Genomic DNA, 24453 nt, shown 5'->3' on the forward strand with positions numbered 1-24453 from the left:
ATTGTATTCTCCAAATATTCAGGTTAAAGTACTTGCCCAGGGAAAATGGGACTCTTTGGCAGCTGAAGAAATTCAAAAGATGATGGGAATGGTTACTAGGCCCAGTCAGGAACCTTTAGAGCTGTCGGCACAGGCAGTCTGAGGATATTAAGTAGGAAATAATGAAAATTAAAATGGCAAAATTTCCCATGTCAAAGTTTTGCCAAATCACTGTTTCTAACAGCACTGTAAAAAGTATGGGTTTTGTTTTAAAGTCTTTTATTTTCCTCAAATATTAAATGAAATATACAGGCAGCCCTTTATTAAAGTCAACAAATTCTTTGCACAGTTATGAAAGGAACACCACTGGGCTTTTAATTAGTACACGGCAGGGTTTGATAAATAAATTGAATGAGTTAACGGATGGATGGATTTGTTTAAGAAGACACATATTACTTCTTAACTAGCTAATTCAAACCTTATTTCATATAATGTTATTTTCCACAAGAATTCTGATTATCAGTAAAATCTGCACTTACCACAGAGCCAGGCATGAGTCCTACTTGACTCCCAAGTCCAGATTTTTCATCTAACCCAGCCATCTGAGCTGAAAATGGCTGTAAAAGCAATGTGTTCATGTTATTTCCACAGTAAAAGACATAGATCAACAAACTTCTAAATTGAGAAATGCACATTCTCTGGGATTCTCAGAATGACTCTTCTGAGAATCATTTTATACTTTTGACTTTAAAGCGCAGAAAGAGATTCAAGTTCTTTTTCATGGTCTATGTTTTTGATTGAACAATCTTCCTCAGAGAATTTTATAACTGTGTTCTTTCAGAACAACTACTGCAGTGGGCCAGATGTCTCCTACTTGGTAAAAGCATGTACCGTTCTGCCAGGCTAATCGATAGCAGTTTTAAATCTTCTTATCTGATTTCCTCCCACAATTGAAGCATTCCAAATGCCTGAACAAAGCCTAAACGATGCTTTTAAAACATTTGTCCTGAAGATTCCAGTTTCCATTTCAGGCTATTTTACTTAGATGGTATTCTCGTTTCTTTGTTCATGACCAGTAAACTTTAACTGTATTTATATAAGTTGATAAAGATTTTATAATCCTTTTAATGACTTTCTGACTGTTCCAAGAATTGGCAATGGTTTTATCTATTCTCTTTCACATCACACACACTCTGGTAACCCAACTGACTAAAACTGTCCATATATATTCCAAGAGCTCAGTTAATTTCCAGATTTTAGTGGGGGAAAATGTGCATATTGTTGGAAAAATAAATTAGCAATTCCTTCTGTGATCAGTTGAGAAGCAACTGTGTTAAGTTTTTATAAAACGAAAATCCTATTTCAGGGCTCCATATGTTCTCTAGCTTTGCTATGCATCTACTCATAAATCCTCTGTCTGCCATTAAGAATTAGGAAGCATAGATAGAAAGACATTTTGTTTTATTTTATTTCTGGCAGGAAACTAAAATTGGGAAATCATCAGATAGCATTGTTAGTGTCAACTCAGTGGCCTGTTCCATAGACATCATACTGGTTGTGTCATCCTCCCGCCTTCTGGAGGACATGACACAGATTTTGTGAGCATTCTGAGCCTAGACAACAGCAGAAGGATAAAGATGTTGCTCTTTTCAATTTATACAGAGGAGAGTATTAGTAGTCCCTTAGAATCAACAGAAAGAAAAAAATTGTGGAGTCCAGAACTGACATTGAGAAACACAAATAATTTGAAGTGGTACTTTGAAAAATTCTATTTTGAATTTTTCAACAATTCTCTGTGGATTTCTTAGTTTTATTGTTGCTCCACAGTAGAACTGCATTCATTTAGCTGGTCTTACAGTCAAGGGCCAACATGTGAATTAAGACAACTTAAAATCATAATAATAAATCAAAAACTTGGGTGGGAGGATGGGCAAAACAGGTGAAGGGGATGAAAAGGCACAAACTTTTGGTTATAAAATAATAAGTCACAGGGATGAAAAGTACAGCATAGGGGATATAATCAATAATATTGTAATAACATTGTATGGTGACAGATGGTGACTACACTTAACTGTGGTGAGCATTGAGGAATGTATAGAATTGTTGAATCACTATGTCGTACACTTAAAACTACTATAACATTGTATGTCAACTATCCTTCAATAATAAAAATTTTAAAACTTAACATATAATCTAACTATAACACTGAATAATGCAATGAACTCACCCTGCTCATGCCATCAGGTCCTGGGTGGGATGGATGTCCAGGAGGCCCTGGGGCACCAGGCTGACCAGGAACACCTGGTTCTCCATCAATTCCCTGAGGACCACGAGGACCCTGGGAAAACAAGCCAGTGCAAATTAGAACACATTGCCAAATATGTACTTAGTAGAAAGCTAAAAGCACAGATTTCTTGATGGAGATGAAGTGTTCATTATTTTAAAAATGAATAAACATACTGTACGATTCCAATTCTACGACATTCTGGAAAAGGCGAATTTATAGAGACAGTAAAAAGATTAGCGGTGGCCAGGGGTTGGGTGGGAATGGGGAGATAAAAAGGCGGAGCCCAGAGGAATTTTAGGTCAGTGAAAACACTCTGTGTGATACTGTGATGATGACTCTGCCAGCATACACTCATCTAAACCCACAGAACTTACACCGTCAAGAGCAATTCCAATGTAACTATGGATTCTGATGGGGGATGCTGCTAATGGGGAAGGCTATGATGTATGGGGACAGAGCATTTATGAGAACTCTCTGTGCCTTCCTTTGAATTTTGACGTGAACCTCAAACTTCTCTACAAAAAACAAAGTCCTATAAAAAAAATCAATAGCAATCCAGCCACCTACAGTAATTTCCTCAGCTCTGCTGACACTGCTGATTTTAGCGCTGGTCACAGTCTCTCCATCAGGGCATGGTATATTCGGGGTAAAAATTTTACTCTTGATGTATTAAATCCCTAGTAATGAGCCTTCTTGGAATAACTATAAAATTATACTCAGTTCACCAGTATTCTAGAATAAGCTTCCTTATTTGGTTGGTTTTATGGTATTTAATCAAAATTTCTAAATTCACTTGTCTTAGATTATAGTTAACTATGTATGTGCCAACTTAACCTCCTTCCACCAAAAAAATATCTGAAAGCCCCTTGACCGGGGTTTGTGGTTTTCCATCTTTCTAATTTTTTAATGTTTTGTATAGTTCTTGGCACAGAGTAGACACAATATATGTTTATTACATTTTCATATTTCAACCCTCTTTATTCTAGTACTTCAAGTCTGGCCATACTTTATTTTCCATTCCACCCCAAAGGTAGACCAGACCAATGAGAAACAGAGGGAAAGGCACAGTGACCCAGCCAAGTCTAGTTCTCAGAGAAGTGAGCAATGATTCCTAGCTGCCAAATTCCACCCTCCTCCCAACCCACATTCTGAAGGCAGCTTGGTGAACAGCCACGTCCTCAGTTCTGGAAATGCTCCATCCCCCAACCTCACCATTCCCACAAGTCTTGTGAAGCATTCTGACTTTTTAACCCTGAAGAGTCTTAACAGACAAAAGAAAGAAGGGACCAAAGAAGTCTAAAGTCAGTATGATTTTTATAATTAGAAGCAGGGATCAAGAAAAATATGGTAAGTGAATTGGAGTTTAATAAAAGAGGCTTCTCATGCCTAAACATGAGAACACCTCCTGGCGTTAGTAAGTAATTAAAATATGAGCTGATACTGCAGAAAGACTAAATATAAAACAAGCTGAGGTGGAAAAGGGGGCAGTTTGCCATATGATGGCTTTGGGGAGGGTGGTATAACAGCTATTCAGTAATTTAATTAATATATTCAAACATTTATATAGATTCATATAAATATGTTTACTTCCTGGAAAAGTGGAATATAAGCAAACTTATCTATCCAAATAGAATTAGATAGTCTAAAAAACTCACACTGTAAAAACTAATTTCTCATAAAATTATTCTCCTCCTTTATCAAGTCAAACACTTTCTGTCTCCAAAACCACTGTCAATTCACTGAACTCTTTTAAGAGGGTGACTTTAATTGCTATCTAGGATTCCTGGATCATAGGAAGGTGAGCAAAATCAGCTGGAAGTTCATATTGTCAATGGTGTCACAGAAAAAGTAGTAGTCTGGTCTACTCAAAAAGCCTTGTGTGGAAAATTTCTAATGTCTTTTTGAAATATGAAATTGCTAATTGATAATCAGGTATTGTTATATACAAAAAGTGAGCTGAAACATCTCTGCTCCCAAGGGGATTTCTAAAGACAACACCAAAAACTACATTTCGTGTCAATGAGAGTAGAGAGAAGTTTAGGTAATATTAATCCTTAAAAATCGTGTCCTTTCTCTGTCCCTCTGTGATTAATAATCATGTTTCAAAGTCCACTCTGAAGACAGCCCGCTTTACTTCATGATGCATTCCGTGCCTCCAAAGCATCTACTCTAAATAGCCTACATGATTTACTCTTATGCAAATTGAGATTAAAATTAACAAAAATTTTGTAAAAATTATTCAAAATTAAGTGAACATAATTAAAAGTGAAAGTAAGAAAAATATAGTACATGAGCAGTTCTACTGATAAACATTGAAAACAAAAACTATAATTTGGGAACACATTAAAACACACATTTTCATATTTCTAAGTGAGCTGAATTATATACATTTTATATTAAGGTAAATATTCTATTTATCATCATTCCCACCCATCCCCCAGGATACTCTAGTAGTAACCTTAGCCATCTACAATAAAAAGTACTTATATATTGCCACTAGGTGGCGACCTTTAAACATCCACAAGTAGAAAAGACTAATAATACCCCAATGGTCAAGAAATTTATTCACCACACACACACACACACACACACACACACACAATGAAATGTTAGAATTGGTAAGATTGTAAAATGGCATATTTCCCATTTCACAGATGAGGAAACAGATCTACAGAGGTTAAGTGTCATGTGCAATTAGAACTCAGCACACCATTGTCCATCTTCTGACAGATTGCTAGTTTGTGACTATGAAGTTATCAGGACTTAGTTAAACCAAGGACTTAGTTAAAACCAAGGAGATATGATGAGAGACAGTCCCGATGGTCATTGACTAGGAAAGAAGGCTTCGTGAGAGTATCTCTATAGCGGAAGTTCTCCATTCTGAGCACTTTTGCTCCCCTCCCCCAGGGGGACATTTGGTAATATCAAGAGACATTTTTAGTTATCACAATTGTATGAAGGAGGAGGACAGGTGTTGCTACTGGCATCTTGTGGGTAGAAATCAGAAATGCTACCAATCATCCCACAATGCATAGGAATTACGTGGCCCCAAATACCAATAGTATTGAGCTTGAGAAACCATGCTTTGCATTGTGAGACTTCTGATGGTAATGGAAGCAGAGGGAGAAAATGGCAGGTAAGACTGCAGTAGCACCCTACATTGGACCAGCCATAGCTGTAGTCTGAGTGAAAGGTTTCTCCAAGTCTTTGGACTGGACGTAAAATACTCTACCTATAGGTATTTTCTGACATCATGCCAGGATCTTGCAGTTGGCCACATTGGAAGCATTTACACCAGGGAAATCAGCTAAAGCACAGGCACATTTTTTTAATGAGTCAGTTGTTAAACACTTACCATCATACCACTGTTTGCTAGGATTAAGAGAGGAACAGATTTCTTGCCTGGGCATCTGCCAAGATTGTTTTGCTTAATTCCAAATAAATAGCTACTTCTCTTATACACACAAACACACACACACACTCTCTCTCTCCTAATTCTCACTGATTGTCTCATTGCTAACCAAGACAGGAAATGGAGCATACCACACACTATGTCAAGAAGAGAAGACAGGGAGAGTAGACTCACTGAATCCTAACAAGGAATTCTGAAAGTCCAACCACTATTTCCTTATTAACTTCCACCTAGACTTAGGACTCAGTGTTATCAGTTATTTAGGGCACAAGTACATTGATGGACATTATTTTCTGCATGGTCCCCTACGCTTTAGCTAACTGAAGTTATCATGTATCTGTTTCTGTCATTCTAGACCTTGGGCGGACATCTGGAGAGCCACTAACAGTGTTCAGGCTACCAGCACTGGCGAGGCTGCTCAACAGCACAGCAAGGAAGAAGGAAGAACAGCACGAGGTCATCAGAACACAGCCTTCCTACACACCTATGGGACTATGCCTAGTTTCCTTGGGACACTGTCATTTACTTGCATGCCTGTCAATACCATCCGTAACTCCAGCTCCAGTTTGGAAAAAGTATTGTCATCACGCTATACTTGGTCAAATGTGTAGAAGCATATAATAATATCAAAGATGAAACCAGTGGCAAGAGTTCCTAGAGACATGATCTAAAATACATTTTTCTTTACTTATATAGTCAAGGTTGTTTGTTGCTTCCTTGCTCTTCTATTTCCCCCATCTAAATATGGATAAATACATATTTGGAAGGCTAAAAATCTAGAGAGTTAAATTTAGTAGATATCATTAGACCGAAAATTAAACAGCACAAGTTCTTCTGATTAAAACATAAGATAATGATAGCAACACAAAAATTAATCAGCTATTTAATACAAGAAAGACATTAGTTTCTGAGGAGGAGATCTAAAAAGAAAAAGAATTGTCATCCTAGGACTTGGTAATAAGAAAAAACATCTGGCATATATTATATCTTCATGTTTTATCTCAAGGGTATAAAGTCGATCATTTAAATTTAAAGGTGTTCCTTTTGTTCTGGTAATGGATTTGTTGATTTTTTTAAAATAACTCCTTCGATAGCTCTGTAGCAGCTGTGCAGTGAAAAAAAGGTAGAGTGTTACTTTGGAAATAAATTCATTGTACAACCGCTTGAAAGAAAATTTGGTCCTCTAACAAGTTTTTCCTTTATCCAGTTTGATTATTCCTGTAGCAACCACAGATCACAGAACTTGGGTGTTTTATCTCAACAGTACATTCTTGGCATTGTTCACTCATGATTTCCAACCCCTGAAAACAACATGAGGCTTTCATTATGTTTCCTTAGGTTCTACTTTATTTTAGTTTGACCTCCTGAGAGACGAAGAAATGCCATTTGTGTTTCCTACAAAGATAATAGGTAATTATTACCATGTGATCATTTCCTCCGAATCAGAAGAGACACACAATCACTTCATGACCTCAATTCTGTCCCATTTTGATAGAGGTGAGAGAGAAACAGTGCCACCAGCTCTTGGCTGCATCCAGGGAAGGTGGTCTCGATCTGCTTACTTGGTACAGGGTACAATTCACAAAAAAAGGCGACTCTGCTGTCAACTTACAGGTTTCCCTTTTGGGCCCCTCTCTCCTCTTGGTCCTTGTGATCCTGGAGGTCCCTAAAACAGAAAAGGATGATTATGCCTTCAAAATACACATACTTCAGATGTTTTTTTTTTTTAATGTTTGCTTGATCTAAGAAAATTGAAAAACAGAAATATCACTCTTCTTTTCTAATTCAGTGCAGTTGAAGACTACAGAAATAAAGCCATGTGCATATAAAAGCTCTGTGTACAAAGAAAGGCTGTTTATGTTACCAATGAAGCTGAAGGGCCTGTAAAGAATTAAAGAATTAAGTGCTACATTATAGTGTCATGGAAACCAGTGAGATGAGTATATTGCTTGAATGATAATTGCAAAATTTATAAGGATCATTTTTGCTGTCTTGTCCCAAGCAAGCCTTTGCCACTAAATGATGGCCACTAAAACTTACAGTTGGGATTGTCAGAACTACATAGATGTACAAACCCCAAATTATCAGTGATCTGAGGGAATTGTGTGTTTTCCATCTAGTTACTAGGAATGCTACTACTAATGCAACTGAAATCAGTAGTCTCTCATGCTAAACCAGTAATATGCTATTCTGATATGTAATTTCTCAAAGTCTATGGAAATATGATTTAATTTCATTAACAGATGAAATTAACAGTTTGTTTCATTAAACAGATAAAAGTAGTCTACCTTTAATCATTGTCAAAAAATAGGCAGGTGTGCCCTAATTTCAATGAGTAGAGCTAATCTAAAATTAACAATGTAACAACAGATTGCTCTGCCTTTCACATAACCAATAGTGACACTAACCCAGAGGAATAATCAGGTTCACCAATTTCAGAACAAAATGATCTTTTATGCATCATTCACTGATGCAAAGGAACACTTAAACCTGAAGATGTTTCAAAACCAAATATTTCAAGAAGCGAAGCATCATGGTTCTGCATTCTATTCTCTTTTGATGGATATAATATTCATGAAGATTTCAGTATCTTTAAGAACTAAAGAGTACCATGAATGTTGGAGGAAACTACTTACTGCTGGTCCTGGACGCCCACGTATGCCTGTTACCTAAAGGATAAACAACATAATCTGTAAAGATGAAGTTTCGGCAGAGTTTTAGAAAAATCAATAGTCAAACAAGTAAGAATAACAACAAAAATCCCAGTGAATTTTTTTTTTAGAGCAAATGGATATTGTCAATTGATGCCCATGTCCTCCCTGCTTATGTGTTAGGACATTATCTAATTTAAACTGTAATGTAGGGAGGCAGTACTGTTATAGTGATTGAGAGCACCAGTGCTGGAGCCAAGAGGCCTGGGTTCAAATCCTAACTAACTCCATCCTTTCCCAGTGGTGTGACCTTGGATTAATTACTTATCCTCTCCATGCTTAATATTCTTCCTTCTGTAAAATGGTGATAATGATTATAAAATTACCTCCCAGACAGAGTTGTTATGAAGACAAATAAATAAATATTTGTAAGGCACTTAAAATAGCACCTAAGACATGGTAAGTACACATCAGAGTTTTTAAATGAAAGACAACAAATGAATGATTTAGTTTTTAGGCACTCTTTGCTAAAAACAAGCCAATTTCAAGGCAAAGCAAAAATGTAAATGCTGCCAAATAAAACAATATGCATATACTTTTTGTCTTGACAGAGTGATGACAACTCCTTTGAGATCTATGAGACTGCTGGTTATCATTCTACTTAATAATATAATTTTCGATCATGTACAAGTCTAAATAATGCTTAAGAACTTTCATAAAATATGAAACTTCAATCAGGATAATGGCAAAACATATTTCCGGAAGCGTGGAACATTAAATCATGCCTTTCTACTTGGAGTACATGACTTTTTATACTGTAAAATAAATACATCTTAACTATCACTTTACATCCATATATAATGTGCTTAACTTTGTAAGACCCTGATGTCCACTTTCAGTCATGGGACAATGAAAGTCAGGAATATTGTAATAAATAAACATTAAATATTATGCTAAAGAATTAATCTCTTTTGGTTTGCTTGTCTTATACTAAAACCTGGCTATAAAATAACTAGTTTCCCCTTCTATGACAGTATGCATATAAGCAATAATATACAACTATACTATAATTAAGTTTATTAAAGGTACATGAAAACAATATATGTGTATACTTACAACAGGCACTAATCCTGGTTCTCCTTTTTGTCCCTAAGAAGCAAAAAAAAATGTTCAATCATCAAAATGTAATAGTCTGTGGAGCATAATCATGTCATACTAGAATATTCCACATATATGCTGGGAATTTCAATGTAAGAAATGTAAAAAATGGGCGCCTGGGTTGATCAGTTGGTTAAGTGTCTGCCTTCGGCTCAGCTCATGATCCCGAGGTCCTGGGATTGAGCCCCATGTCAAGCTCCCTGTTCAGTGGGGGGTCTGCTTCTCCCCCTTTTGCTGCCTCCCCACTGTGCTCTCCCTCTCGCTCATGCTTTCTCTCAGAAAAATAAATAAAATCTTTTAAAAAAAGAAATGTAAAAACCAAAAAGGAAATGAGAAAAGAAACAATATTTACAGTAGTCAGACATTATTGATGAAAAAAAATTACTACTCATCTGAAAGACACAAAAATATCAATCCAATGTTTGAAAGGCATAAAGTTATTTCACTTTAGTTTTTATAGTGAATAAACCTAACGATGGGATTCCTGGGTAGCTCAGTTGGTTAAGCGTCTGCCTTCAGCTCAGGTCATGATCCCAGGGTCCTGGAATCGAGCCCCCTATTGCGCTCCTGGCTAAGCAGGGAACCTGCTTCTCCCTCTGCCTGCTGCTCCCCCGGCTTGTGCTTTCTCTCACTCTCTCTCTCTGTCAAATAAATAAATAAAGTCTTAAAAAAAAAAATAAACCTAACAGATTGACTAGACCAGGAGATACATGTGATGAAAAGCTGTAAAGTCAAAGCACCATAGGAAAACTACCCAAGACTGAAAACTCAAAAGAAAATCCAACATTTGGATATATCTGAATTTCTACACTCATACTATACATGCCACCTAGTTTTTAGTAACTTCAGATACCATTTCTAAAACTCTTGCCACCTTTTTTAAAAACTCATGGATGAATCTGAGAAATAACAAGAGATAAGTTTGCTTATCTTAAAAAGAAAGAGAGAAAGAAGGAAAGAAAGAGAAGAAAGAGAAATAAAAGACAATAATATTGGTTAGACAATTCTCAGTATCTGAGGAAAATCTAAAAAAATATTAACTGAATAGGAAAATAAAAATAACACAAGAAACAATCATAACTTAAAGGAAATAACATTAGGCAGTTTAATTGGCTTTTATAATAGATATAGCAAATACAGCAGATGTAGATGAGATTCTTAGAACTTCAGTTTCTCAAAAATTGTATCTCAAAAATTGTATTCGAGGACATAGATTAAATACTATTGGATGACTTGTACCTTATATGCCTCTGTTTTACCATATATTTACTTGTATTATTTATTTTGGAATTTGTCTCCCAACAGATTTTGTTCTCCCCAAGGTCATGATCAAGTCTACATCCTCAGTTTGACACAGAGAAATCCTCAATAATTCTTGAATATATTAATTTCCATTAATGTAGTAAGAAATAATGCTTTTTACCGGGCAATTGCAGATTATGAGTACATTATATCCAAAATGTAGAAAAACCTAGAGTAATGAGTTTTATTTAATTTCTCTTGTCACATATATCACTCTTTTATCTGATTATAAAAATAATACGGGTTAACGGGTAATTCTGAAAATAGAGGAAACTTACAGAAGAAACTAAATATCATACTCAACACCCAGGAGACAACCACTTTTAACATTCCTGTATTCTTAGTTTTATATCATGTACCTGAACTTGGTTTACCTCATCAATGCCTCAGTATTTTACTCTAAGATTAGTTTCATGTTTACAATTAAAAATAACACTATGAAGAATATCTTTCTTTATAAATACTTGTGTAGTATCTCTAGTTAATACCTTTTGATGTATCTCTAGAAACTAAAGTTGTGGGTTAAAGATCATACATATTTTTTCAGGCTTTTGATCTAGATCACCTAAGCGTACTCCTGAAAGGTACAATTTAATTATATCCTTTCAGTCATATCTCACATTTGACAAAATTTCATAAAGTGAAATTTAAAAATTATTTTATAATTCTTATAGTCTTAATAATGGAGTCAATGGCAGAACCATACCCCGACCACACCTGCTGATTCTAATGCTAAGGCTAGAATTTGGCAGTGGGAAATGGGTCTACAGAAGCAGGATGGAGCTCTATTTGAGTAAGTTGAAGGTAGGACGCAAGAGACTGAAAGACAACCTAGAAAAAGACTAGAAGAAAGGGATCATCACATATAGGCAGCAAAACAGAGCAGGCTTATTTCTGCATTTCCAAGTCTCCTAACTTCCAGCCTGGGTCTTCCTATTTTTAATATAACCTGAAAGCAATAAAAATTAAGCCCTAAGAACTGTAAGAACTTTCTTTGAGATGCTGAAAGAATCTGAACTGTTTAGAAGGGGTAGATAAATCCATGCCCAATACCTAAAGGATTTTATGAGAATAATGCTGAAAAAATGTTCCTTTCTATAACAAATCTAGAAAAAGAAGTCAAAAGTGAAGAGGAATTATTTCATCCAAAAAGAGAAAAATGGAATGGTCTGCTAAGAATGGTTGGGAAATCTCTATTTTAAGAGACCAGCAATTAAAATACAGCCTTTGCTCTTACTTTATGTTTAGGAGAATGGAACTCACTGGTATCTTTCTCAGCTGAATTGTAAGGTTTTTGGTATCTTATTACGAACTTTCTGTTGTTCCACAATACTTGATATGGGATTAAGTGCTCCATTACCAGGTTCTGATAACACATTTTTCTAATGATTCAATAATGATTCCTATTTTGGAAATAAGCCACAAATGATTTTTTAAAAAAAAATATGGGCTTTGAATAAGTTAATTTACATGGAATGATCATTTGTCTAAGCTTTTGCTAAATATGATTTTCATACCCACTGGGAAACATAAAATTCAAATACTCAGATTCGGATGAGAATTATAGTTTGATTTTTCTTCTTGTCTATTACTCATCACTTAATGGCACATGGACATGCCTCACCACTTTTACAGGATGGCGTTACCATGGAGACCATCACGGTGTTTTTCCCATCATTGCATCATCTGTATCATTTGCCTCATACAGGGATATGACAAAGGCTCAGTACTTATTTGGGGGCTAACATTAATGAATGAATAAATTATAAATAAAATCAATATTCATATAAACCAAGCACAAAATACATTTTTATTACATTACTCTGCTCTGATAGTTCTGATGGCCCCTGATAATAAATGACAGAGTCATGAAGATAGCAGCACATAACTAGAATGTGGTAAATTGGCAGCTGCTTTGAGTGTGTTCTCCCAGCTGCACTCCCTTTGGAAAATTACAGATTTAATTTCAGACGTAAATTAAATGTGAGCTGGTATTTGTAGAACTACTCCTTTGACATATATTCAAATCTAAATAGCTTCACTGATATTTATTTCAAATAAGACAATTTATGGTATTGCCCTTTTAACTAAAAAGTGTAAAAGTAGCCAGGACCCCCCCTTGATAGCATCACTTTCATTTACCATGAACGTATAGCATTGATTTATCTGATTATCTGATTTTCACCTTACTGAAGTCCCACTGTATGCAAAAATAAAGAAAATTTAAAGTTAGTGGTAATCTGCCTAATATCTGCCATGAAATTCAGGATGACTGCGTATTTCCATTCCTGACCCCTGAGTCCATCCCATCTGGATAAGAATGAAGCAAATGCCATCGTTTTCAAATTAACTAGAAAACTGAGAACAATTCCAAGGGAATGGAATTCTCTTCACTCAGGGGTATTACCCATATCCAGCCGACAAGTTGCTAAACTGGCCAGCTGTACCTAGGGTCGTGGCTAAATTGTACCATCGTCCTCTTGAGTGTAAGCATTGTTTCTTGGATTAGATTTTAGGCTCCCTGAACTGTAGGAAGGGGAGAGAAGAGAAGGTGATGTGCGCTTGGTAAAGTGTTCAATTTCTTTTAAGTGAATATTTACTTCCCAATCAATAGAAGAGGGCCACAACCCCACTGAGGGTACAACCATCACCCCCACCCACCCTTTCTTTGTTCCTTCCTTCCGTCCATCCTTCCTTCAATTAAGCAGTTACTGAATTTCTAATATGTGTAATGTATATACTAAGCACAGTGATAAATGCAAGTAATTTGTTCTTTTTTTTTACAGAGGGAGGGGGAAGAGCCCCCAATAGAGGGCTCCATCTCATGACCCTGGGATCCTGACCTGAGCTGAAATCAAGAGTTGGTCACTTAACAGAGCCACCCAGGCACCTCAATAAATGCAAGTAATTCAAAGGTTAATGTGGCATAGTCTCAGTCTCTGAGGGATACCCTCTAGAACAAGCATCTATAAACAAAAATTAACAAAGTGAATAAAATAGAGGCATCTATAATCTATAAACGAAGTACTTCATATATTTATATTTGTATGGTAATTTATACTTTACAAAAGGTTTTCAAATACTATAAAGCACAGTCCTCAGTGGACAGTATTAGAAGGAAAAAGATATTTTATGAAAATGAAACTATGCAAAGTAAAACTTACCTTTCTTCCTCTACCTGTAAAAAGAGAAGAATAAATACATTAAATATGTTATTTTAAGGAGAAACAGTTATTGAGAATCTCCTAAATATTTATTTTCAGTAATAGATTTTTGGGTGTCAGAATTTAACTTAAACAGGTTTCCCTATTATCAGTAGACAGAACTCTAAAGTGGTTTTAGATCACTATTTCCACAACAGACAAAGTAATACATCCCTTTGGAAAATTCTGACATTATTTAAATATTCTCCACACCATTCATATAGCATTTAAAGTTCATTAAATTATAAAATTAACTATTAATATTGTAATGAATTATCTTCAGTCAATATTCTATATTTTTGTTTTTTATACTTTTTCTGAGTAGGCTATTCATTTAAAATATATTAAAGGTATACAATTATAGAGTGAAAAAAGCTCCTTCTATCTTGTCCCCTTCCCCTACTTCCCACATTTCAAGCCCCTGGAGGGGGGCAACTACTACTGATTTTTCTATTACTGTCTTCTTAACCAAAAATATGGGACATTCCATTTTTTAAAGTTGTCATTTGAGTTAGTAGTGTTTTATAGTTTTTTTCTGGTAGCTCTTATACATTTCATGCTGTTTGTTCTTAGCCATTTAATCCTATCTATTGCTATTATAAATGAGGTATTTTTTATTCCCATTATTTATTCTATCGGGTAATTGTTGGTATATAGTAAATCTATTAATTTGTTAATTTTACACTGCATAGTCTCACTAAATTATTTTTTTAGTAGTTTTTTACTCCATTCCCTTTAAGTTTTATAAGAATACAATTATATTTTCTGCAACTAATCATTTTACCTCCTCTTCTTATTTCTAAACCTCTAATTTCTTTTTCTTATCTAATTGTTTGTTCAGGTACATTCAATAATATTAAATTGTAGTTGTGATGATGGATATCCATGTTCTGTCTCTGAGTTTAGAGACAATAATTCTAGTACTAAGCATAATGAAGATTTTCAGCTGAGATGTAAATATTTTATCTTGTTAATGAAATGCCATTTGGTACTAAGTTACTAAGCATTTTTATCAAGAATATTTATTCATTTTTGCCAAATATCTTTATTTCAGTTACGAGGAAAGCAAATGCTCTTTTTCCATCGAGCTGTTAAAATAATTATTATTTTAATGGCAGTATTGAGTCTTCCTGTGCTTCCTCCTCTGTCCTCTTCATTTCCCTATGATGGCTTTTGGTTTTCCTTCTACTTCCTTCCTCACCATTGTTTTGTATTTCTAATGTAGGCCTTTCTTAATAAATTACTCCACTAAGTTTTATTTAGTTTATGATGAAATGGTTATAATTTTTGTCAGTTCTGTGGTAATATATTTACCAGTGTATTCTTTATTTTATAAATGTAGCTAAACTCTCCCATCTTTTTTCTTAGAGGATCTTTGCATCAATGCTGTTGCTAGCACTGTTTTTATTATTGATTTTGAAACAAACTAGACTTTCCAAATCCAGCTATTTGCAGAAGGCCTCATATTTTGCTGTTTTTTGTTTTTGTTTTTTAATTTGCCACTACTGTCCCTACGTACTATTCACTTATCCCCCACAGGTTTGATTTTACTGTGTTCCCGAGGCTTCTTTGCAGATTGCATCAGCTTTGGGTAGCCCTTAGGTATCATATTTTTAATTCTTCCCATTATATCTTTCTGATTACATTGCTAAAAATTGAGTTTAGGTATTTATTCAAGGCACACAGTTACTGTTGAATGATACCAAGAGGAGAACTGGTAAATTACTGTCTAATATTTCATGAAAATATGGTTGAATACTTCATTATATCTGTTGTTCTTTGCAATGGAATTTTGGGCAAGGGAGAATAAAGCCTTAATGCTATCTTGACAATGATGCCTGCACCGCTGAAACATTCATGACTGCCAAAGCAAATAACCTAATAGTTTAATACTCATCTTACCTGGTTCATTAAAACAATATAAATATGATCTCATTTCTCTAATATGTGTCTTTAACACATGTATTCAAATACATAGTCTATACTAAACACAGACATTTGTCTTCAAAAAAAGTTTTAAAAACCAGCAATTTGTATCATTCTTTTCTTCAGGAAATCCATCTCATTCTCTTGTCTTTCTGAGCCATCATTAAAAACAGTCTGCACTCATAAGTCGATGTAACAGAGGGTGCTCTGGCATTAAATTAGATTAGAAATAATTATTCCATTCCCAAGAGCAAACTTGGCACCAGAGAAGACAAATGTGTTTTCTAGATCTCCTCTTGGACATTAATGGACCCCACAGAATACCAACAAATATTTTGGAGGCATCCAGCATGCACAGGGTAACAAATGACCATCTGAAATGACTATAAGAAATTCTCAAATTAGACATAACCACACAAAATTCAGCCCCCAATCCCCCTGTTTTTAAGCAAACAGGAAATTATCCTCTCTCTCTCTAATGTTAGATAAAGTGGGTGAGCAAAACCATTAACCCCAAACACCATTGACTAGTGGCGTCACTATTCTCTTTGGTTGCTGAATTCTGTGAGCAAAAACCACTGCAACTACAAAGATGAGTCATTGGATTAATTCCGAGTTGGCCTTAAGCATTCTTACCAAAATTGGTATTGCCACCTCCAGTTGCATGTGGGCAGACGGGACAGCATTCTCCAGCAGGAGTTACAGGGTCAGCACATTCAAGTACATCCTGGCACTGTATCTTGTCACAAAGAATGGCTCCATTGTCACAGACACAGATCTGGCAAGGGGCAGGTTTCCAAATGTCTCTGTTTAAGTACATCTGACCATTCTGAGTGCAGGCTATTTCTTCACCATATCCTTCTAGAACAAGGAGAAAGAGATGGGGGGGGAAAGGAAGTTAGTAATCTTCTGAAATTTTGGAATCTGGGAAATACATAAGAATCTGTCATCCTGTGGGCTCAAAAAATTCTGGGCTAAGCAGTAACCTACCAAGGAGGCAAAACCCGATGAACTTACTTCATTGGTATTTACATACTAAGCAATATGTCATTCACAATGAAATGATTATGATACTTATATCCTGACATGACAGGGGAAAGAAAATAGGTGATCCAAAGTAGATATCAGGTAATGTTTCCCAAAATATTTCATTTGTGAAGATTTAAATAACCAAACATAGGAAGATCAGTAAGAAGAGATTAAAAAAAAATTTGAAAGGGAGAGAAAAAGAATAGTTCAAAAGGGAATATATAATTTCCGTGTTTGGTGAACCCTTACGTGATTTTCAATCACTAGAAACTTTAGATTAGTAAATCCTGCAACAACAGAAGATAGTATGTGTTCTTGTTCCATGATGAAAACCAAAAGAAAAGGGAGGGATGGGTTTTTAAAAATTAGTTTTAAACATAAGGTAGAAAAGGAATAACAGTATCTCATTTCATGGGATGTATTTGCTAAACTAAAGGTGCCTACTAAACCACAAAGGACAAGCAAAGCTTAAATAGGCAATGTATTATCTTTGCATCAAAATTAATTAAGGAAAATCATGACCACAACAATATGGTAAGCTATTATATAATATCTGCCAAATACTTTTCTACATGTAGATAAAAATGTAATGCAGATTTGGAAAATATACACACACATTTACACAAATAACAATTCTATTACTATTATTATAAGATAAATATATTACTTCTTTAACTTTGTGACTTTTAAAACACAATGTGGATCATATCATCTTTGCTTAATTCCTTTAGAATCCTCCAAACTACTTAAATTCTGAAGCCCAAACATCCCCCTTCCCATTCCTTGCACAACTTTCCCCTCCCTTATGTCAGGCACACAGAGCTCACTACTATAGTTTGCTTATCCCTGCCCCCCACAATTCTGGCTACTCTACAAAAGCGGACCTCCTTTATCCAACTCATTCACTCATCCACCTATTCATTCTTTTTGGTTTTCATGCCAGCTAATTAATCAGTTTCTAAAATGTGAACAGACAGGCAAAACTCACTGCCCTCATATATCACAAGTAGTATCAATTTCCTATTTTTATTTGTTTATTTTCTTATCTCCTTCACTAGCCAGTAAATTCCACAAAGATAAGAACGAGTTCTTCTTGATCATTGTGGTATTTCTAAAGCTTGACTCCATACCTTGCAGAGAGCCAACATTCAACAAATAGTTTTTCAATGGATAGATATGAATGAGTGAATGAATGAATGAATCTAAATTATGGTTCACTAACTTAATTGCACTGGCATTAACTTTGTACTTTACAAAAATAAAACTAAAAATTAAAAATGCGTTTGTGATTAGTATATAAAATAATTTATAATTTTTTCTTTATTTTTAATTGAAGTGTAGTGGACATACAGTATTATATTTTTGGTGTACAACACAGTGATTCGACAATTACATATATTACAAAACGCTCACCACAATAAATGTAGTAACCATCTGTCACTATACAAAGTATTACAATAGAAAGAACTTATCATTTGCCATATAAATATACTCAGTGCAGAGCTACAGATAAAAATTTCAGTTCAGGGTAAAGACATTGACCCAGATATCTATCCTCCTAACTCCAGAAAGCTTTTCTTGGGTCACGACTTCTCACTGCTCCATGGAATGCTTTTGCTCACATATCTAGTCCTTCAACCCCGCTATGTGGCAAAGGGAGAGTTGCTTTCAAAGCACGACACCACAGTCACAAGAAGATAACTAAGACGCTAAGTTTCTAATCTGTTTCATCTTCAACAAAAGAGTTTTATCACAAAACACACAGCTGATCCAAACAGTATTGACTCTGTATTTTAGGAATTTTAAGCCGGAGAGAAAATAGAACTCATGCCTTAACACGGTGTAATGTAGGACTATTTTGAAATAAATTCAGAAATCTGTACATCAAAAAGCCGTGTTACTTTCAGATGAAAAATCACTTTGAAACAATGTAGCTCCATGATGAACATTTCCACAAAACACAACCTATATAGAAATGGACTTATATCTATAGTCTATTTGAACAATTCAATTAAGTAAATAATTTAAGAGTAACTTTGTTCATTAAGTATTAAGATTGAGAAAGAAATATCCAGTCACAAACACTAAATGCCATTGGCTGAAAATGAGATTCACCATAAGTTCAAGTAGTTTGCTTCTCCCATTCCACACCCTGAGGGGCAAAAGAATTTGACATATTTACTGAGAGTTAAGTGGGTATGTGCCTAGTACTGCATGTGCAAAATATTGAAAGTATATCTGTTCTATTTTCAAAAAGTATATTATCATTGTGAGGTAGACCTTAGCTGCACCAATGAAACAGTGAGATATATGGAAATAGAGAATATGAAAAACAAACAAAAACCAAGATGCTGTGTAATCATGCTGTCAATTAAATATTGTTAAAATGTGTGAGAGACTCTTTGGGAGGAGTTATCCTGCTCTCTGTGGCTCCTTTGGGGTTGGAATAAAAAGACACATTCTCTCCTTTGTGTTAACTCATAGAAGGTCACTTTCTTCCTGAAAGTTTAAGACAGCATGACCTCAACCCAAGGGACAAAGAAGTGAGCCACTGGATGACTTTCTTTAAATGACAATGTTAGAAGTTAGTTATATACTCTGAGTCATCACTGGTCCTTTTCCCCTGAGAATTTATAATTAAATTTAAGATGATGTGGAAAGTTAGTTGGAATGCTTTTAAATGGCAAGGAGATGAAAAACCACATTTGCTGCTAAACCCTGTCTTCTCTTCCCCCGCACAAGAATCCACACACATTACAGAGGGCACCAAAACTCAGTGAACTCTCATTGTTCATGTCTGAATGAAAGACATGTACAAAGAAACACCGAGTAGAAAATACAGGGTGGCTTGCCGTTCTCGGGTTTGTACATGGTAGTTGTGCGCCTGATGATTAGGTTGGCCCTGCTGTTTTCTCCATAGATATTTACTTCAATGAGAAGAAAAGTAAAATAGAAAGCGAAATTGTAGACAATTTGCAGTGAAGTTGTCATGACACAATTATTTTATAAATGACAATATTATTAAAAAAAATAGAAATGTTCACATGACATTCTGAGAGATTCAATACTGTTCTGATTCCTCTATGCAAATCATAGAAATTAACCCAAGCTAACATGAACCTTGATTTAAGGCCTAGAACATAAACAATTACTGGTCTTAAAGTACATGCATAAACAATTTGTTTTCATAAAATCTTTTTAAAAATTCTCAAAGTGCAATATTGTGACACTTGTAGTTTGTTATCTGTATTTCTTTAACTTTCCTAAAATTGAGGAGGACTGGTAGACACCTAATAATATTGCCATTATTTTGTGATCTGCCGTGGTGTTGCGACTTCTAAAAATTTTGTCTTCCAAGCTGCAGGGTTCTTTTATCCTTACCATGTTCCAACAGATTGAACCAGTCCATTGTGAAGTCATTACCACAAATGTCCTGGCACTGATATCTTAGAGAGACCAGATGTATTTTATCTGACCACACTTTATTCAAGAGTAACTCAATTGTCCTGTGTTTCCCATACATCTTCATAGATGTGTCTTCTCATAAAGCTTTTATGTGCTTTTAAATGTAGTTATAAGAATTCAGTTTTAATCACTAGATGGCACACCAAATCCACCATCTTATTATAACAGATAATTAGAAATTCAGTCATCAAAACTGCTGTTCACCTATGTGCCATGCCCTCGGTCCACATTCCTTTACAGAATTATATTTGTACAAAAAAACCCTGCATAGAAATGGCCATATTGAAATCTTTGACTGCCCAGGAAAGATGTGATTCTCTTTGTGTAGTAAATTATTGGGGACTACTTAAAAACTTTGGAAAATATATGAAATAAAAGTCCCTAAGCCGATGCTGGACATTACCTAGACATTAACTGAAGTTCTTCCTTGCAGAAATAATGTACAGTTCTCACATGTCACACAAATTTTAAATCTCTTATTCAGACAAGTTTTTGTTCAGATAATTTTCCCTGCTGGACTGTGAGCTCCTTGGGAGCCAGAATTATGTTCATCTCAGTAACCTTCACACCCAGTGTCATATAATCAGACTTTGATGAATGTATTTGCTGGGTGGATGAGTGCATGAGTGAAGGAAGGAATTGTTCATTGATGTACTTATTAAAAAGATAGCACATGAAGCTGTCCTTCCTCCTTCCCTAAACTTCTCAGAGAGAGTATACACTCGGGACTCCTATTTTGAAGGAAAAGGAAATAGGTCACTTGATGGTTCCTGCCAAGTGTGTCCCTCGTATCTAGACCTCTGTGGGACCAGAAAGGAAGAAGACTGTGTCAGGCACAACAGCTCATATTTTGGAACAATTTTCAGAAAGCTATAGCAGCCCTTCCGATTTCCTCACCCAGCTGGCCTCGGTCCCCGCTGGAGTTATGAAGGTCTGGTCTAACACTATTTAAAGTTTCTCTAACTGTACAAGTCTTTAAAGGACTGCTATCAAGGAAGCATCAGCTGCGGCCCTCACCAAATGGGCAGAGACTGCCTTACAGCATTCACAGCAAGCAGCGGCAGGGCAGTCCCACGTCCCCCCCCTGGACCAAACCACAGATGCTGCCTTTTCCAGTGGACAGCATCGCCCCAGCTGCTGGCTTTGGTTCCAGAGAATCTTCCAAGGAATTCCCTCCCTTCCCTCTGCTCTTGCGCATTGTTTATCATAAGGGAGACACAAAGAGGTTAGAATAGTCAAGCTCTTCCTTCAGACTCTTCTGAGTAAATGCCAACAATTCCACGTTCATCATTTCTCTTTCCTCATCGGATCCCCAGCATTTCAAACATTAGATACATAGGAAGCCGCCAGGGACAGTTGAGGGGGATCTGTTACGGACTTGGACAATATTTTCCCCCTCAGCTTCAAGGTCCGTGAGAGGGTGAGGGGTAGGTGACTATGAAGCAGGCCTATGGAGTCTGTATCATTTGTTCTTCAATCCACTATAGACTTTCAGTTCCCAAATTTAAATCTCCTTTTAGGATGGTTATCCAAATCGTTACTTTTGTTGTGCCTACCTCCTCTCTTTTATTGCACCAAATGAACAAGAATAGGCATTCAGTGATTATTTAAGCTGAGTTAAATTTCTATATTATGAAGAACGATCATATTTTATATTCTAAAGCAATATAATAACAATCAATTTTTAAAAACTACCTTAACATCTGAGAAAGGAAACAGAAAACAACTCATATACAGCATTTCAGTGCAGCACAGAAATAAAATGAAATTAGATAAACTGTTTACAATGGTGAGTAGTTTCTTCAGTGCAACCAGTGAACACTTCTCAATCTCACATGTAAACGCTTTTCGGTTAAGTAAAACTGCTGCTTTCACTTCAGTTAAAATGGAAAAAATAAAAAGGAAAATCTCTCATGTTAGGTACTGCTTAAGTTTCTTTCCATGTATCATTGGGAAATCTAAATGACTGTGGCCACAATGTGAAACTGAAATTACACACGAGGCACACGCAACACTCACCTACAATTTGGTCTGGAAAACCAACTTACAGTCTGCTAATGCATTTGACAGAGATTTTTTTTTCTCCGAAAACATGGCTCAAACTATTGAATAGCTGTAAAAACACCACCAAGAAAATTAAGCCTGTCTAGTCTTTTTCTTAAAAGTTAATCTTCAGTGAATGAGTTAAATACAATCCGTGCTATGTTAAATGTGCGTGCCTACCTAAATGCATGAACAGTTTTGAATTGCTTTGAATGGATTCAGTCTACTTAATCTCTTCCCAGAATGATATTGTTTGAAATAAAGAGGAGAACCAAAAATCTGCCTAGCTATTTTTCTGTCAAATGGGTGGTATCACGGCTTTTATATGGTCTGGAGATAAGTAAGCAGCAAATTCTGAGCAATATATAGTACTTGGATTCCAAATTTCCATCATTTCCTTCAAGTCTTAGCTCAAGCTACCTTCTCCATAAAGCCTTCTCTAACCACCTTATAAAAAATTAGAAAATGAGCACACACACATACACACACCCATGTCACACTCAATCCACCAGTTCCTGCTTTTTTTCCCTTTTAATATAGTACTTATCACTTTCAAGCCAACTATATTATTGTACTTATGCTTATTGTTTGTTTCCCCATGATAGAATAACAGCTTAATAAGGACAGATGGAATTTATTCTGGCTTGTTCATTGATATATCCCAATTTCTTATAATAGTGTCAGGATCATAGTAGATGCTCAATGAGTATTTGATGAATTAATTTGTTGAATATTCAATTATAAGAATACCAGGAAGAGATCTAGACCATATTGGATATAAAACGATTTGCTTTGATCCTGGACTTATTATATAATTATTTTAAAGGCTCATTTTTCACTACTATTTAAATGTGGGCCATATCTACAGGGATTTAAAATACCTGGCATTGTGGGAATATCATGTATTAATGTTATTTATTCTATTTTGTCCTGAAAGGAACATATACTTTTATTCATTTTTATAATGAAAGAGAGTTATTTTTATATATTAAGAGAATATTCAGTACAGGGTCCTCAGATCTGAGAGACAGATGGTAGCTATACTTGCAGTGAGCATAGCATAAGGTATAGAGTTGTGGAATCACTAAGCTGTATACCCAAAACAAGTGTAACATGGTGTGTCCACTATACTTAAAAACAAAAGATGGGTATAAAATTAAGTACTTTATATGATGAAACATTTTTAGAATGATTTCAACTCTGTATCTTATGATTTCTTTGCCACTAAATTTTGCTTTCTTTTCTTGTGTTCCCTGACACAGAAAAAGATTTAGGCCACTAGAGAAAATCCAGACATTGTAGTCAGTTTATTTCTTCTAATTTATTCTTTATTGGCTTATTCTTTACTCACTGCCTTTGCCCTGACCAAATTGAAATTTCTTTTACAGTCAATGAAACATTCCACAGTTCTCAATGGCTCTTTGATTCCATTCATTTTACTATGAAGAAGTCTAAAATACCTTGAAGTGTGGAAATGGGACCTAAAGTGGCTGTCTCTTTCTGCACTCTTTTCTTGGGAGTTCACTTCTGGAGGAAGGGGCTCTACTACTCTCATCCTGAAGGCACAATTTCTAATTTTCTCCACATGGGTCTATTTAGGGACTTGAACTAAATAATACCCATAATATCCACTTTTGTCCTGATCTACCTAGACTTAATTTATGTCTATCTTGTGGCTATTACAAAGTTAGAAGGTGATTTCATTGAAGAACAGAAATGAAAATGGATTTTACCCTTCTTTCTGGCATTCCTTACTCAAATCACTTCCAGAGCAGGTAATAGATTATTTAAAATAAAACTAAAACCATTATTTCAAAAACTAAATCCATCTCTTCATCTTCATGTTCAGCTTACCTTCTCTAATGCACATTCTGGATTGTTTTAAGATCAAGCCCTGGTATGCACCGAATCTCAATGCCAGACAAATGCCACAGTAATATTCAGAAGGAGAAAGAGAAGCTGTGCCTTTACTGAAAAGTTATATTATTAACTTTCTAT

At 35.4% G+C, this 24453-nt stretch overlaps 1 protein-coding gene across 2 annotated transcripts in view; it reads right to left on the minus strand.

Annotated features, from left to right (window-relative positions):
* Positions 1-24453, minus strand: part of COL5A2 (collagen type V alpha 2 chain) — a 134993-nt gene that overhangs the window by 55334 nt on the left and 55206 nt on the right. Inside the window, exons 2-8 of one of the 2 annotated variants that reach the window (XM_011224218.3) lie at positions 16555-16779; positions 13954-13967; positions 9446-9478; positions 8315-8347; positions 7291-7344; positions 2207-2317; positions 519-596 (exon numbers count right to left, since the gene is read on the minus strand). In XM_011224218.3, coding sequence (XP_011222520.1) covers positions 519-596; positions 2207-2317; positions 7291-7344; positions 8315-8347; positions 9446-9478; positions 13954-13967; positions 16555-16779 — 548 coding nt within the window. The remainder of the gene's footprint in view (positions 1-518; positions 597-2206; positions 2318-7290; positions 7345-8314; positions 8348-9445; positions 9479-13953; positions 13968-16554; positions 16780-24453) is intronic. The other variant, XM_019799062.2, reaches the window with a different exon arrangement.

Source organism: Ailuropoda melanoleuca, chromosome 2 (genome assembly GCF_002007445.2).
Source record: "Ailuropoda melanoleuca isolate Jingjing chromosome 2, ASM200744v2, whole genome shotgun sequence".
In the NCBI taxonomy this organism is placed as follows: domain Eukaryota; kingdom Metazoa; phylum Chordata; class Mammalia; order Carnivora; family Ursidae; genus Ailuropoda; species Ailuropoda melanoleuca.